This window comes from Arvicanthis niloticus, chromosome 8 (assembly GCF_011762505.2).
Source record: "Arvicanthis niloticus isolate mArvNil1 chromosome 8, mArvNil1.pat.X, whole genome shotgun sequence".
Taxonomy (NCBI): domain Eukaryota; kingdom Metazoa; phylum Chordata; class Mammalia; order Rodentia; family Muridae; genus Arvicanthis; species Arvicanthis niloticus.
Genome location: NC_047665.1, coordinates 39,684,029 through 39,700,437, shown reverse-complemented (window position 1 = coordinate 39,700,437; position 16,409 = coordinate 39,684,029). Strand labels below are relative to the sequence as shown.

Sequence of the window (16,409 nt, the reverse complement as noted above, 5' to 3'; positions counted from 1 at the left end):
CTGGGGCTGCTGAAATGACCTACTGTTCCAGCTTTTTGCCTGATCTGCCTCATCTGATGTTGTTTCCAGAGACTTACTTCCAGAACAGCTTCAGGAATGTCTGCTGATCTCCAATAACCTCGGTTCATCCAGCCTTTCGGACATCAGGACTTCAGGTAAGCCCTGTACTGACTTAAGCATACAGAGACTGAACAACAAATATTACAGGTAGCTTTCTTAAGTCTAACCACATTTTTTTCTATTTTTTGCCACTCCCTACTCCTTAAAAAAAAAAAAAGAATTTTCCATTACAAGGTTCCTTTTAATTACTGGAGGTCAGGCCTCTATCCCCACCTTGTCAGGATTAGAATCGCCATAGCCCTTCTATACTTGGAGAAGGGAGGAGATGTCAGGGGCAGCCCTGCTTATATACTGAAGGCCTAAAATCAGCCATAAGCCTAAGATCAGCAACAGGCCTGACATACATGCCTGCTAACACAAAGTCCTGGGTCTCTGCAGAAAAACACTGAAACAGATGGCTATAAGCTATTGTAAACAGGCAGCTTTTGTGGAAATTTACCAGCCTGAGTAGTCATAGACCTTGTAAATAGGCAGCCTTGGTGGATAGTACCAACTTAGATAAGGACAAGTGAATCATAGGCAGAGTCATAGTGACCTGTCCCCTGAACCTTTGCCCAGCTGATACCCTGTTCTAAAAAAAAAAAAATCTGTACTCCCCCTGAACACCTATGCTCCTGTGTCATCCCCTTCCCCACAACCTGCATTTTTCTGTTTATAACCCCTGTGTTAAAAAGTAAAAATTATGATTTGATAATAATAAAAAAAAAGGAAAAAAGTAAATGAGGGGGGCAAAAAAAATGAAGGCTGGCTTGTGTCGTTTCAGAGGTCAGATGGAGAGTCCCTCAAGGACTCTAGTGTCTGTTTGTGTTACATCTTTTAAAAAGAATCCATGGAAGTTTAAAAAAAAGAATTCTTCATTCCATCTGAGCAGTCTTGGACATTTGTCTCCCCAATCCCTTGGGTTTGGGTGTCTGGTTTTGGTTATTTTATGAATTATAGATATGTTATCATTTTAAGGGATAATTCAGAAATAATTATAGCTTGGGATAGGGAGGAAACTAAAGAGGGCTTAGACTAGGGGATTTCTATCTTTCCTTTCTTCTTCTCTATCCTTCTTTCATCGGTAAAGGGAAAGGGGTTGAAAAGAAAAAAATGTGTTAGAGTAATATTATAGATAATATTAGATAAATGGGGATGGATTATTAAATTTACTCTTAAATAAAGCATTTTATAGCTATAATCTTACATTGGTACAAATCTTTATATTTTGATGCAGAATTGAAGTTATATTTTCTTACAGTGGTACAGACTTTATATATTGATATAGGTTTAATGCTTTTACTGGCAATTAATTTTGTTACTCTTAGATAGGCATTGTGTCTATGCAACCCATTTCAGAATACAAGACTTAGATACAGTCCTTTTAATAGCTGCTATTACCTTAGTCAGACAGCAAAGAAGATAGTATTCACCATTACAAGTCTAAACCTGGAACAACTATTTCCATGTATTTGGTATTTAATTATATACAAGAAAAATACTTGTTATAAAAGAGCTTCTTTATATAAAAAGCTAGAGCACACCTTCATACTCAATGTAAAGCCCAAATGGCACCCAACTCACTACATACTTAGACTACATGGATTATAAAAAAAGACTTTCAATTTAACTACAGTTACTGTGGGGCCCTCAGATAGTCTATCCCATAGTCATCTGTACACAGCTTCAGACTGTGAGGCTTCGGGTTGTATTTTAAAGACGACACTCTAACCCTCAGATCAGCTAGAGGTTTATGGAGGCAAGCAGCAGTCTGCTCTTGGAGACGGAGTGCTCCGAGGCCTCTTCCACTTTACACTTCTCCACTGGGTTAAGTCCTCTGTTTTCTTTGTCTTTTCCATGTGGCCTTTTATGCTGTAAAAATGGACACCCCCCCTCCCGGAAGAGCAATCCATACTAGTATGTACACTTGTCTCTTGACTTAAAAGTTCTTCAGCACTCTGCTCCAGAAACTCCTCCCTCTCTTCATCCATGTCCTGACTCATCTCTTTGTTGGTTTCTGAGCAGTTTAGCATCATTAGTGGCTTGGGCTGTTTCTTTTGCAGCTGATCAAGGAGCTGTTCCCATGGTTCAGTTCTCACAAGTGTTGATGGATATAAATAATTTTTTCTCTCTGGTGTCATACCTATTGGGATAGCTAGTTTCAGATCCAGTTGCAAAAAGCAATTAAGCTTTGTTAAACCAGTTTTTATAGTTTCACCAAGCTCCAGGCTTCCCGCTTTAAATTTTTCTTCATCAGAAGTTATCTGAACAACAAACGAGTTGTGCTGGTTCTCAATAGCTGCTGTGTATCCTCTTATTTTTTCAGTGATCTTGGAACTTGAAGCTTCACAACATCTATTTACAAACTCCATTAAGTTCTGAAGTTCTTCCTTCCTCTTGCTTAAGCAGGATGCCCACTGATCAGAAGAATGAACTGTGCTTGTGTTCAGGATCCCATACCTCCGTGTGATCTCTTGGGATACAGTTTCCAGGTTACTGCTGAGTGAACTGCAGTGTCCTACATACTCTTCAACCAACTGTGTGCCTTATTGGATAAAGTGTCTGAGTTCTTGTAATAATCCATCAGATTCAGCAATAATTTTCTTACTGTGAACTGTTGTTTTGTTGATTATTTCAGTAGATTTCTGTTCTGTATTTTCTTGAATACTGTTCAGTGGTTTCTGAATGTTTTCATACTTCTCCAAAGCACAGAATCTCACTGTCCAACTATTGCTTAACTGGCAAAGTTCCTGAGAATGGGTTTCCTTTATTGTCTTCAGTTAGGTTTCCATAAAGCTATTGTGATTCAACCAAGGAAGAAACTGTGTTTTCTCAGAGTTTATGTAAATTGTTATACAATACACTGAGAAAACTGTCTATTTCTCTTTTTTGATCTTCAACCTTTTCAGCCACTGTTGATGAAGCCCTGAAAATATGCTGTAGTTGCCTATTTATGTTCAAATGAAGACCATACCAGGGGCTACGATGGTCTTCAGGGGAGTGAAAAGGTCGGTTACGAGTTCATCAATCAATCCTTGCAGCACGGTTTTACTTTGTGCTGCTAACAATTGCTCTTTCAATATCATATCAGAAATCTGAGAAACTCGAGCTGACACATTTTTTTTTTGGGGGGGGGGATAGACAGGAGAGATTCAAGTGCTGCCGTGGTAATGGTGTCGAATGCAGAGGCATTATAAGACATCAGGTTACCAAACAATCTCTTATGAACGGCTAGCATGGCCTCTTGTTTCGCACTGCCATTCTTAATCAATTCTTCCTTATTATTAAACAGACTGTTGAGGTTTTCACCAAAGCTCTTCTGAGCTTCAGCATTGTGCTCATCGATTGCTCTTGTACGGTCCAGTTTAGAATGTAGATCAGATACATCCCTGGTGGTTTCTTTAACTGTGTTAAGCAACTTGCTGGCAGTGTCGTGAAACTTCTTCTCAGTTCTTTCCAAGGCTGAAGAGATATATTCCTCTTTAACAAGTTGTAATTTTGTTTCTTGAAAATGTTTTTGAGTGGTCTCAAGTTCCTGTGTCTTGATTTGCAGGTCAGATTTACACTGGTCAAATTCATTCTTACTATCCATAACTAACACTAGCCATATCTTATCCATAGCCTTACTGAGCTCCTCCTCAGGAAGACTGTTTTCTTTTCAACCAACTCAACAATTTGTTCCTCCTGAACAGTTACTTTTCCATTCATGGCTCTAAAACTTTCTTCAGAGATGTACACTCCACTTTTCTCACAAGCTGCTGCAAGATCTCGCTTCAAATGCCACATCTCTTCTGTATACTCCTTAATAAGAGCTTTCTTGCCGAGTTTCTGATTACTTCAGGCTTCTTCACTATGTTCTTTGATCTGTAAGCATATTCCATTGTACTCAGAGTATCCTGAGACTGTTAAAGACACGCGGCAAAATTATAAGTAAGGTCTTGTCATGAAAAAAGTAAAACAAATAAAATTAAAATTAAAAAATAAAAAAAGATACTCTGAGAAATATTTGCCATTGAGATTAAAGCTGAACTTCTTATTCCTTCAAAATACAACACTGTACGTATCCTTTCCTCTAATATGTCTACTTAGTTATTTGCAAAATAAAATCAATCCATTGTACAAATGGATGTAAAAGAAATGTGGAAAGAAATCTGTTCAGCCTTTTAGATTTCTCAAGCAAGATCTTAGATTGCCTAATTCAGATGTTATATAAAACAAAGCAAACCTATTACAAAAAGCCTGGATTAACTTAATAATTTGATATGTTAGAACATCAGAGGACAGTAAAATCACAGTGAAGAGGAAATCTAAGAACTTTACTCAGCCTTTGAGCCTGTTAACCTTACTGGTTAGAGTAGTCTCACCATAGCTGTCTCTCACTGGGGGCCTTAACTAAGTTAGTCCACAGCACATGCCTCAGTACTCCCAATGTTCTTCCAGAAAACTCTGTGCTCGTAGCAAAAGAATCAGCCACAGCAGCAGCAATAGAAGAAGTCAACTAAGAGACAGGAGGGCTGAATGGTTGTCCCTCTGACACACACCTTTAGCTTGGCCTCTTACCATTAAGGGCTACCCATGATCGGGTTAGTTCTTCACAAATCAATCAAAACAAAAAGAACTCTTCAGGTGAGGCTTCCCACTCAGGTGATTATAATTCATGACAAGCTGACATAAAAACTACTCATAGCGTGGCATAGTGGTACACACCACTAATCCCTTACTCTAGGAGGCAAAGGTAGGCAGACGAATAAGAGTTAGAGGCTAGCCTGCTCCACACAGCTAGTTCCAGAACATACAGGGCTCTTCTTGTCCTTACCCCACCCCTAAGAAACTAAATACAATAGTGACCTTAAATTCATGTTATAAAGCATTAAGAAACTAGTTTATCTTAGCAAAGGGAATTATTTCAGAGACCCACAGCCTGGACAATCTCTTGCTTTTGTCTGCCAAGATTTACTCTTTGACCAGGGAAGGTGATCAGGCAACCTTGGCTCCCCTCCAAGCACATTGCTCAGCTGTAGAGAGCAGTTCAACTCGACTCTCAGCAAAGTCATTTGGGTTTTGCTGTTTATCAAGGGAGAAAATGCAGTGAGCTGATGAACAGCTTTGGTGAACAGGCCTTCCCAACCCTGCATCCCTTCAGTAATGGCACTCACACAGCTCAGAGCAGTCAGGAGTCTCCCTGGGATGACTGCAGTGCTGTGTCTTGAGGATTGTGAGGCCTGGGCACTTTCTGGATCCTCCAGATTCTTCCAAACCTGAGGCTGTGGAGTTATCAAGGCCTCCAGTGTCCTGCTGCTTGCCCAGGCTGTGCCAGCTAGGGTCCACTCAGTGATTCCCTTAGCACTGCAGTCCCCTTGTCTGCATCTCAACAGACTACACCAGGGCAGCATCAGTGATGATACACTTTGAGATTCCAGGGAGGAGAGGAACAGAGAAATCAAGAACACTGAGATGTACTTTATAGGTCATGGTGAGTGGCTGGAAGAGAGATGGAAGTTCCAACATAAACAGTCTGTCAGCGAGGTATTTACTCATCCATGTGCCAGTGAGGCTTTGTCTCCAGACATCTGATGGCATCATTCGAGAGAGCTCACTTGCCAGAGATTCTTGTGCTACTTTAGGACTAAGTGTGTTATAATTTCCCCACAGCATCCACACCAGTTTTCTTTGATTTTGAAACTTAGCAACATCAAACAATTGTTGATTATATTTGCTTGATTAAATTTGTGTTGATTTGGTTAGTCTCACTGTTGTCTTCACTCTGCCCTGCAAGCTCACCTCAGATAAGGGTCATCTTCTCACCTCTACCTACCCTATCTTGCTTTCCTACTCTGGCTCTGGGGAACAATGAAATACTGAATTTGGTTAGAAGCCTTACCTCCAGTATTTTCCTCAGTTCTAACCAGAAACTTAAAGTTACATGTCAGGGATCTTGGAATGAGAAAGTAGTAAGAATCCACTTTCTACCTGCCTAGAAACCTTGAACAGGAGCAGATCCCGGGCTGCAGCTCTGCCCCCAATCTCACAGAAACCAGAGGAATCAAGCCTTCCAGGAACTCTAACACAGGCAGTATCTTAGGTAAGGAGAAAGCAACACCAGCCCAAAACAGGGAGTAGTTGGAATCCACTAGGACCCAGGAAGTCACTCCTGACCCGGAGCACTGGTTCCTTCCGGCCTGGGCCCAAGAACTTAGCAAATTTTGGGCCCCAACTCTAACCACATTAGCAACACCCACCCCACACAGTTCTAATAAAACAAAAATAATAGGATAGACAGGCTCCGGTCAGAGACAGGGCAAGTAGCACTAAGGAGATGCAGATGGCGAAAGACAAGTGCAAGAACATAAGCATCAGCAACCCAGGGTATTTGGCATCATTAGAACCTAGTTCTCCCACACAAGAAAGTCCTGAATCCCCCATATCACTAGGAAAGCAAGATTTAGATTTAAATCACTTCTAATGATGATGATAGAGGACTTTAATAAGGACATAAATAACACTCTCAAAGAATTTGAGGAGAACACAGGTAAACAGGTAGAAGCCCTTAAAGAGGAAACACAAAAATCCCTTAAAGAATTACAAGAGAACACAACTAAACAGGTAAAGGAATTGAACAAAACCATCCAGGACATAAAAATGGAAGTAGAAACTATCAAGAAATCACAAAGGGAGACTACCCTGGAGATAGAAAACCTAGGAAAGAAATCAGGAGTCATAGATGCAAGCATCACCAACAGAATACAAGAGATAGAAGAGAGAATCTTAGGTGCAGAAGATACCACAGAAAATATTGACACAACTGTCAAAGAAAACACAAAATGCTAAAAGTTCTTAACACAAAACATCCAGGAAATCCAGGACACAATGAGAAGACCAAAGCTAAGGATAATAGGTATAGATGAGAGTGAAGATTCCCAACTTAAAGGGCCAATAAATATCTTCAACAAAATTATAGAAGAAAACTTCCCCAATCTAAAGAATGAGATGCCCATAAACATACAAGAAGCCTATAGAATGCCAAATAGACTAGACCAGAAAAGAAATACCTCCTGTCACATAATAATCAAAACACCAAGTGCACAAAACAAAGAAAGAATATTAAAAGCAGTAAGGGAGAAAGGCCAAGTAACATATAAAGGCAGACCTATCAGAATTACACCAGACTTCTCACCAGATACTATAAAAGCTAGAAGATGCTGGGCAGATGTCATACAGACCCTAAGAGATCACAAATGCCAGCCCAGGCTACTATACCCAGCAAACCTCTCAATTACCATAGATGGAGAAATGAAGATATTCCATGAAAAACCAAATTTACACAATATCTTTACACAAACCCAGCATTACAAAGGATAATAGCAGGAAAGCTCCAATACAAGGAGGGAAATTATACCCTAGAAAGAGCAAGAAAGTAATCCTCTTCCAACAAATCCAAAAGTAGGTAGCCACACAAAGATAATTCCACCTCTAATAACAAAAATAATAGAAAGCAACAATCACTGTTCCTTAAGATCTCTTAACATTAATGGACTCAATTCCTCAATTAAAAGACATAGGCTAATTGACTGGATACATAAATAGGACCCAGCATTTTGCTGCATGCAGGAAACCCACCTCAGTGCAAAGACAGGCTCTACCTTAGAGTGAAAGGGTGGAAAACAATTTTTCAAGCAAATGGTCCTAAGAAACAAGATGGAGTAGCCATTCTAAAATCTCCAGCCCGAGAAGATGAAGGAGAGGAGAAACTAGGTGATGAGAGAGAGAGAAAAAGAGAGGGGGCATGGAGGCAGATGTTCACAGGTCTCCACCAGTCAAAGATAGTTTTTTATATCTAGGTTGGGTATTGGGTTACGCTTCCGATTGAGCATTACCAAACTTATAAATCCTTTGATCAACATTTTTAAAAATTGTATAAAAGCAAAAAGGAAAGGGGGGGCATGGGACAGGGGTTTTCTAGGGAGGGGAAATGGGGAAAGTGGACGGCATCTTAAATGTAAATAAAATAAAAAAAAAAATCTCCAGCCCGAGAACACAAAGGGCTCATGGCTCCACCTGTATAGGTAGTTGAGGGTAGTCTTGCCAGGCATCAGTGGAAGTGGACAGCCTTGGTGCCTGAAAGTTTGGATTCCCTAGTGTTGGGGAATATTGAGAGCAGGGAGGCAGAAATGGGAGGATGGTGGGAGCACACCTTCATAGTAATTGGAGGAGGGGGGATTGGGTAAGGGGTTAAGCATCAGTGAAAGTAGATGGTCTTGGTGCCTGAAAGTTTGGATTCCCTAGTTTTGGGGAATTTGAGAGCAGGGAGATGGGAATGGTAGGATGGTGGGAGCACACCCCCATAGAAACCCCCAGAATTATATGGATTAGACATGACAGAGGCAGGCCGCCAGAAGACTACCTTCCAGAATTCAAACAAAAAATTATCTTGTTACTAAAATTTGTTTTCAGAATTGTATATTGCAGAATACACAGCCTAGGTGTATCTACTCATCAAGCAAGCTGAGCAGACCTGCTTGAACCTCTGATGTCCTGCTATTTCAGCTGGATGCAGTGAAGACACAGTATCAGAGGATTATCAATTTACTCTTCCCTCTGCCCCTCTTCTAATATCTCAACGCCCGTAATCAGCTTGAAGAAGTTAATGAAGAGTCAGCGCTCCTATTCCCTGGACTTGAGGACTGAGGTGGTTAATACTGGGCTGTCTTTCTAGGGAAAAATTGTGGTCTTGTTAGAACAGGGAGGATTAGCTAGGATTTATTGCATAGCCATAACCTATTGGTAGAAATAAGTGTAATTGTTATTAAGATGAGGTTATAATTTTTTAAATAGCACAAAATTTACTTTGATTTCAAATTTAAGGTTTTCATTGGTACAAGCTCCTTATTGATATGAAAGTGAGACGAATATTGTTACTGTCATTGGCATTGTGCCTATATAACACATTTAGGTATACAAGGCTTAGACCCAGTCCTTCTTTAACTTTTTTAACTGATTTGAGACAGTTAGCCTAAGAGTTAAGTGCCTATAGCAAATTCATGGCTCTGAGTTTATTGTTAGGGTGTTTTCCATATTTTATTTAGAAATGGCTGAGAGGAGTTAACAAACAATAGTTCAGGTTACCTTACATGGATAGTTGGTTTTCAAAACTTCAGCAGTCCACAGAATTGACATTACAAACATTTCTGTATTAATGTCCATTTTGATTAGAGACCTGTCTGCTCCTGACAGCTTCCTGTCTTGGATTCTAAGAAGAAACTGAGCATCTTTGGAGTTACTCCAGCTGTGGGGAGACAGCCACTAGGCAAGAATTGCCTCTTGTCATCTACAGACCAATCACTGTCCAGAAAAGGACACACTTGCAGAATAGTCGACTGATTATAGCTGCCAAGACAGAGTAATCAGCCCTTAATAATTCTGCATTACTAGGTCTGTCAGATGATCCTGGGCCAGAAGGCTGAAGATCAGATGCACCAATGTTTTGTAGTATAGGGACTGTCTAGGTGTTCACCAGTCTCTATAAATTGGCTAAGTTTTAGAAGCTATGCTTTGTGCTTCCCATAATTTCATTTAACTCAGTTATTCTGGATTTCTGACGGGGTTGAAGACTTATAGTCTTATAGCCAATCCTTGCTATTTACTTTGAGAAAAAAGATTTAAGAGAATAGTTTTCAGCTGACATTCATTCTAAAGCCAAGGAAAAAAGCCAAGTTCAGAACTAAGTCTTTTAGTTATGAGGGACGACAGAGGTTGTGGTTAGTCAACAAAATGATGGACTGATTATTGGGTCTATCTTGTACCTTACTGACACAAACTGCTATAGTTATGTTTTAATTGTATTTTAAGAAAAAAGTTTATTTTAACAGGAAGGGTAATATGTAGGAGGAGCTAAGGTGGGAGGAGTAAAGAGAGGAGAAGGAGGAGTAAGGAGAGGAGGAGCTAGGTAACAAGAGGGGGTAGGAACATGGAGGTGGATGTTCATGTGTCTCCGCCAGTCAAAGATAGTTGATATATCTAGGTTGGGTATTGGGTTACACTTCTGATTGTATGAGCATCTTGTAATTGAGCATTACCAAACTTACAAAGTCTTAGATTAACATTAAGAAATTTGTATAAAAGCAAAAAGGAGAAGGGGGATAGGATAGGGGTTTGCTAGGGAGGGGAAATGAGGAAAGGGGATGGCATCTGGAATGTAAATAATATATCCAATAAAAATTGTGCAAATCAAAAAAACAGAAATCTTGAACAGATCTTAAGATTGCATAGTACCAGACTTCTTAAAAAAAGGAAATCTATTTTTATAAATTTAATTCAATGTTGTGATGGATTATAATACAATGGTAAGTTGGTGAGGAAAGCCTTTAATCCCAGTATTTGGAATGCTGATACACCTCAAGACGAGCTTGTGATTCATACAGACTTCCAGGTCAGTCTGTGCTACAAAGCAGACATTATGTCCCCCACCTCTAATATTCATCATGTAAAACTGTTTACAATACACATAACGTTTGCTCATAGAGAATAACCATAGAATGTAATTTCTACACATCTCTGTGAACATGAAACACATTAGGAACATGGACATTTCTGCTGATCAGAACATAAGGGCTGAGACTGCTGTCCCTTTATGTACAATTGAATCCCATGAGCCAGAGAAGCTCTCAGGAGGCTGGACACCTAAATTCTGAGTGTGGGGCTGGCATGCAGGGGCAAGGTGAGCTAGAAAATGCCCCATTGTCTGTGTAATCCCTAATGATTGAGAGCCAGTAGCTGGGGCACAATATTCCTGAGATGTTCTTATACAGCATTGTGTTCTGGAGTGAGGTTTTCAATAGAGCTTGTATTCCAAACTGTGATGCAATTCTCTAAAACATGATATTTCTTCTTGCTTTCCTATATATTTCATGACAACATATAAATGTTTTGCATTGTCATACAATGTTTGTTCTCACCAGTTCTTTAGTGCTTGGTACTCAGCAATGCCAAGCACTTACTAGCTACAATCAAGTAGCTTCTCTACCTGGTCATCTCCACTTTATAAGAGCCCTTCAGATAAAGGATGCTTCCTGATATCACTCTTCTTCACTTGCTCTCCTTCACATTGGTTTAGAATAGCCTCTGCCCCATAGCAATGGGTTTGTAAATAAATAGAGAAGTTTGTGATCATGGAAGTACATTAGATGGAACAAAAAGACAGACCAAACTTGTGTGTCTTTATAAGCATAAACTCTAGCATGCAGAAAAATAAAATTCTAATATCAGATGACTGCATGTCTGCTTTATTTGATGAAGGATGCAGCAAGCTAAACTGCATGGTAGGAATGGTGGGGTGATGGGAGTGTGAGCATCTTTGTCCATTTCCTAAACCTGAACCAGTTTTTAATTTTCTAAGACAGAGCTATCTGTAAAAAATAATATATGCAATCTCAATTTATTGTTGTGATACATTAGAATGAAAAAGCAAACTCTTCCAAGTTTATATAGCTTTAGTTTATAAAGAGCTGAGTATGAAAGGAATATCTTATTTCTCAGGGGACACAGCAGGGCTTAGGAACACAGATATTCCTGATGATCAGGACAAAGGGGCTGAGACTAGCATAACTAAGTACTAAAAATGCTTTAATATTTAGTATTGTGGAATCATGTGTCACTGTGGAACCTATGTAGAAAGAGAAAATAAAATCTGCCCAATAAAAGAAAAGGAAACAGGTCATGAGAGCGAGAACTCTCTTGGTAGCTCTGATTTCTGGCCTAGAATTGTTTGTAAACCTAGAGCTGCAAAGGTAGAGGACACGCTTGTGGTGCTTATACAGATGGAGAGCCATGGACCCACTGCTACAGCCCATGAGAGTCTGAAAGATGACATCACGAAGAGCCATGAGAGAGAGGAACAGCCACTTAACTGTGTGCCTGGATGGCAGCATATAGCAATACCTAGTAAACATCCCAACTTCAGACCTGTTCATGCTGCTGCCTGCTGTGATATAGTGCAGCAAGTTGGAGCTTATCAGGGAATTAAAGATCCAAAAGAGGAGGAGAAAGGCAAGAACATGCCATGAAATGTGTGGCTTGAGCTTTCTCCAAAGTGTGGTTTTGGGACTGATGGTGACAGCCTGGAGCACACTGAGGAGACAGGTGGTGCAGATGGAGAGGCCTCGGGCAACCCTTTCTAGATAAATTATAGTTTTACAACCAATATCACCTAGGAAGTTTCTGATATAAAAAATTGTGACTACATTTCTGACTCCTATGCAATAAATAATGATTGTGTTTACAAAAGCCAAGTGGATGAGAATAGCATCTATATTTTTGTTCTCAAGGCCCAGGATGAAAGTATACATATGTCTCACAAATAAGATGATATTTCCTAAAACTCCAAGTCCAATAAGTGAAATGAAAATTATTCTCTGGATGAGGTCACTCCAAATCATCTTCATGGCTAAAACTAGGAAAACCTGAGAAGCACTAGGAAGTAAACATGAAGTTCATGCCTGTGGGTTTCTTGTTTTCTTTAGTGAAATGAACAGTGAGTTATGTAAATGCACAGACTTCTTTGCTTTCAGATGTCTGATTTTGTTCTTGGATCTTCTGTTCTTGTTTCCACTGATATGGAGTTGATGATGATGACAATTGGCCTTCTCAGTTTTCTCAGAAGCCAGTTCTTTATCTCTTTCATCTCTAAATCTTTCCCATGAGAACATCCAGACAAAGGACAGGCTCACCAAACTCATAATATTGAGCATCAACTTAGATTCTTCCCTCTCAGATCTTTTTTTTTTTCATATGATACACACTCATCCTTCAAGAAAATATTAAGCTAATAACAAATTGTAGTTCCTCTAGAAGAATATACTTGCCCCAATGGGGTTGCTTCCCAGGGAAAGTCATGTTGCTTTTCTTTGTCTCCAACTCAGAATTGACCTTGGCTATAAATAACACATAGATTAATTAGATATGACAGTCCATATCTTTTTCTTGAATGGGATGGTATAATTAATTTTTATTTTCTATCATATGTGGGATAATATTCAAGGTACCACTTCTCCATTACTCATGGGCTTTTCCTGACCATTCCCTAAGAACCTTCTCCCAAGAAATCATCAAATCTCAGCTCTCAGCTTAGGCATTGCTCTTCTGGACTCTAAACAGAGTCCGTTTCTATTACTTTGATGTCCAAGGTTCATGAAATCGGTGACTTTATCATGCAGTAATGCTATCTTCTATAAATGACAAACAACTTATAACCTCATACTGATTTGGATAACATTACACATGACGTCTGTTTTCTGTTTTCTTGTTTTTTTAAAGTTAAAAAAGGATTAAAGCCTAAATATATTTATTTTGACCCCATTTTCATCAGTCATAAATACTTTTATGTGGGATTTTAAGTCTATTTGTCTGCTAATTTTTAGCATTCCCTACTGCTCACCAAATTTATTTGTCAATCACTTTCATCTCCTGAGCAATGTAACACTGGCACTCCATCTTGTGACAAGGGTACATGTGGTATTCTCTTCCTTATCTGATTCCAGTCATGATCCTTCGTAGCTCAGTGCTGCCCACAGCTCACACATGTGTCTCCTACAATTTCTTTGAACCCTCAGGACTGTGTTGTCTGTTAGTCTGCTCATATCAGCCCCTTGGTGCTGATGATAGCTGAGAGATGCTTCAATGTGTCAGTTACATTGAATACATCCTGTTAACGGATGCTTTAAAAACAGGTTATGCATAATTTACTGAGGGTTATGGTTGTACTATCCTATAAAAATCACAGAGGTGAATTGTAAGGTTATCCAGAAAAGATGTCCTGGTTGTTCTATTTCCCTTAAAATTCTAGAAGGTTTGGAATACTCATTAAATTGTGTCTTCTGTGTTCTTTGCATGCATAGGAGAAGTACATTTGCAAGCCCCCCAGATAAACAGTGATTATTATGGACTATCTTTAAACACATATATCATTGTAGATAATTTTCAGTTGCCTTATGTTTGTAATGATCTTTTATGATAGTGTATTTTTAAAAATATACCTCTTGGTTCCTTGAGATACCAGTAATATGTATTGAAATATCTTGCATGAAATTAAAATGGTATAAAAACAAAAAGGAGGAGCAGGGATGGTATAGGGGTTTTATGGGGAGGGAAAGGGGATAACATCTGAAATGTAAATAAAGAAATATCTAATAAAAAAGATAAAAAAGAAATATGGAGGCTGTCCTTGTTTCCTGAGTAGTGCCATTTCTGGACTAAGAAAGTTATTCATTTGCTTCAATTCCAGGAAATGTCAGAAAGACATTTATATTGTATTTTATTTATGTTAATTTTAGTCATTGCTGTGTGTATGGGTATTTTATGTGCATGTATTTCTAGGCATCTCTGTGTACTTTGCGTCAGAATACAGCCTTGGATCCCTGAAACAGGAGTTGTACATGGTTGTTAGCTGTGGTGAGAGCTGATAATTTAATTATGGAACTCTGCAAGAGCAGTGAATACTCACACAGCCAGCTCTTGATTTCATATATATACATTTTAATTAGCTTCCCAACCTTCTTACTTCAACCATGTTGGAATCAATCCATTTATTCTGTGTTGAACCAGTTCAATGAGGGATTTTGCAGCCAAGGATGTGGTGGAGTGTTGTACATATTCCAGAATGTTGACTGATACTCAAGGTTTAGAAATAGAAAGTTCCAGAGTCACAAGAACAGCTTTTGTGACCACCCAATATAAACTAAAATTCTGGGTTTCCAATTCATATATTCATCACTTTGAGTATATTTATGTGGCTTCTTTAAAAAGTATGTTTCATATGTAAAGTATGTTTTTATGTAATACAGTTATAATTTAGAGAGTCAATGAACTGACATGAATAGTACCTACTGAAGTTCCCACTATGCACTGAACAACCATTTTCTAAAATCAGTAGTTACTATCAGAATTTAGCCTCATGTCTGTTTTATCCACAATTCTCATATTTGATGGTTTACATTTGATCTAGAAAATGAGAAATTACTATAAATAAAATCACGATAGTGAAAGATAGAGCACTCCATGAACAAATGACTGAAGTCAGAAGTTAAGTAGCCAAGAGAAGCTGTGGGAGCAAGACCTTCCTACTCATGGCTGCACTGCAGGTGCCCTGTGTCCTACCCCTGCCTGTCCTGTGTAAGGAGCAGATCACCCCCAGTGATCACACACACTGTCCTTGTGGATACTGAGACAATTCTAGATTGCATTTAAAAAATGATAGATCATCTTCTCCCTGAATCCTGCCACTATCCCTTCTCAGAGTGACAGGGAAGCTACATCCTTCTCTCCCACACATCAGCTCTCCCTCAATGTCTTTCATTGTCAAAGGCAGCTTCATACCCCATGACATGGCAGCACTCACCTGTGCAGTCTGTGCAGGGCTCAGAGTGGGTGTCCTCACAGCACAGCCAGGCCCTATTTATCAACCCCAAGTCCTTGTGCTCAAGCAAGGTGTCAGGATGTTCCTACCAGGAGTTTGGCCTTGTCAGGGGAAAAGGCTCTTCTGTTCTATCCCTGAGGGCAGCTCTGCCTTCTCCCTGGTGCTCTTTCATTTGCTGAACTCAGAAACTTTATGATTCTAATTGCAGAGTCTGTGAGTAAGGAGAAAGGTGATGAACAGTGCCTGAGGGGAGCTGGCCCTTTGAACTTAAATTCAGTCTGGCTTATTTTTCTCTATGTACTCATTAAGCCAAGAATTGTTTTGAAAGAAATTTCTGATAATTCAAAGTGATTACTTTCTGAGTAACTTTTAAGGATATTATTTAGTAATAATAATAATAGATCATTGAATAATACAACTGAGGGCTGTCTGAAGTGTCATGTTTAGGACAAAGGGTGAGGAGACTCTGGTAGCTTCTGTGCTCTTAACACTACTTAGAGTTCCTGCTGTTGCTTTGTTGAGTGCTTTACCTGAGTGGTTTATATTTGTCTGATGTTTTTTTCATTTCCTTACTTCAGTTTTTTCTATCCAATAGATGTTGATAATGTCACTTCCTTCCCCCAACACTTCCCACATTCTGCACATCCCACTTTATGTTTGCTCTCTTATGCTCTTCTTCGCATAAAACAAAACAAAATGAAACAAAAGGTATGAATAAAAGAAAGTCTAAACAACAATAACAACAACCATAAGAGAAAGAAAAATAATGTGGGGTTGCCCTGGAGCATGGCTGAGGTCACACAGTGACATTTGCTGTCAAAAACTGTTTTCCCCAATTACAGCAGCTATAAGATGAAAATCTTTTCTTGGTTACTGTTACAGCCTTCTCTTCCCTCTCTCAGTG

General features: G+C 39.3%; 1 protein-coding gene and 1 pseudogene across 1 annotated transcript; both read right to left on the bottom strand.

The window, feature by feature from the left end:
- Window positions 1–1,831: 1,831 nt before the first annotated feature.
- Window positions 1,832–5,571, bottom strand: LOC117713385 (kinesin-like protein KIF11; annotated as a pseudogene).
- Window positions 5,572–11,627: 6,056 nt separating this feature from the next.
- Window positions 11,628–12,575, bottom strand: LOC117714288 (putative vomeronasal receptor-like protein 4). The gene has a single exon (XM_034511001.3). The coding sequence runs from the start codon at window positions 12,534–12,536 to the stop codon at window positions 11,628–11,630; it is 909 nt and encodes a 302-aa protein (XP_034366892.1). The 5' UTR covers window positions 12,537–12,575.
- Between the last annotated feature and the right edge of the window lie 3,834 nt (window positions 12,576–16,409).

What these genes read in the sequence shown, in the direction of transcription:
- LOC117714288 (XM_034511001.3), bottom strand. Translation starts at nt 12,536, where the DNA reads ATGAAGATGATTTGGAGTGACCTCATCCAGAGAATAATTTTCATTTCA.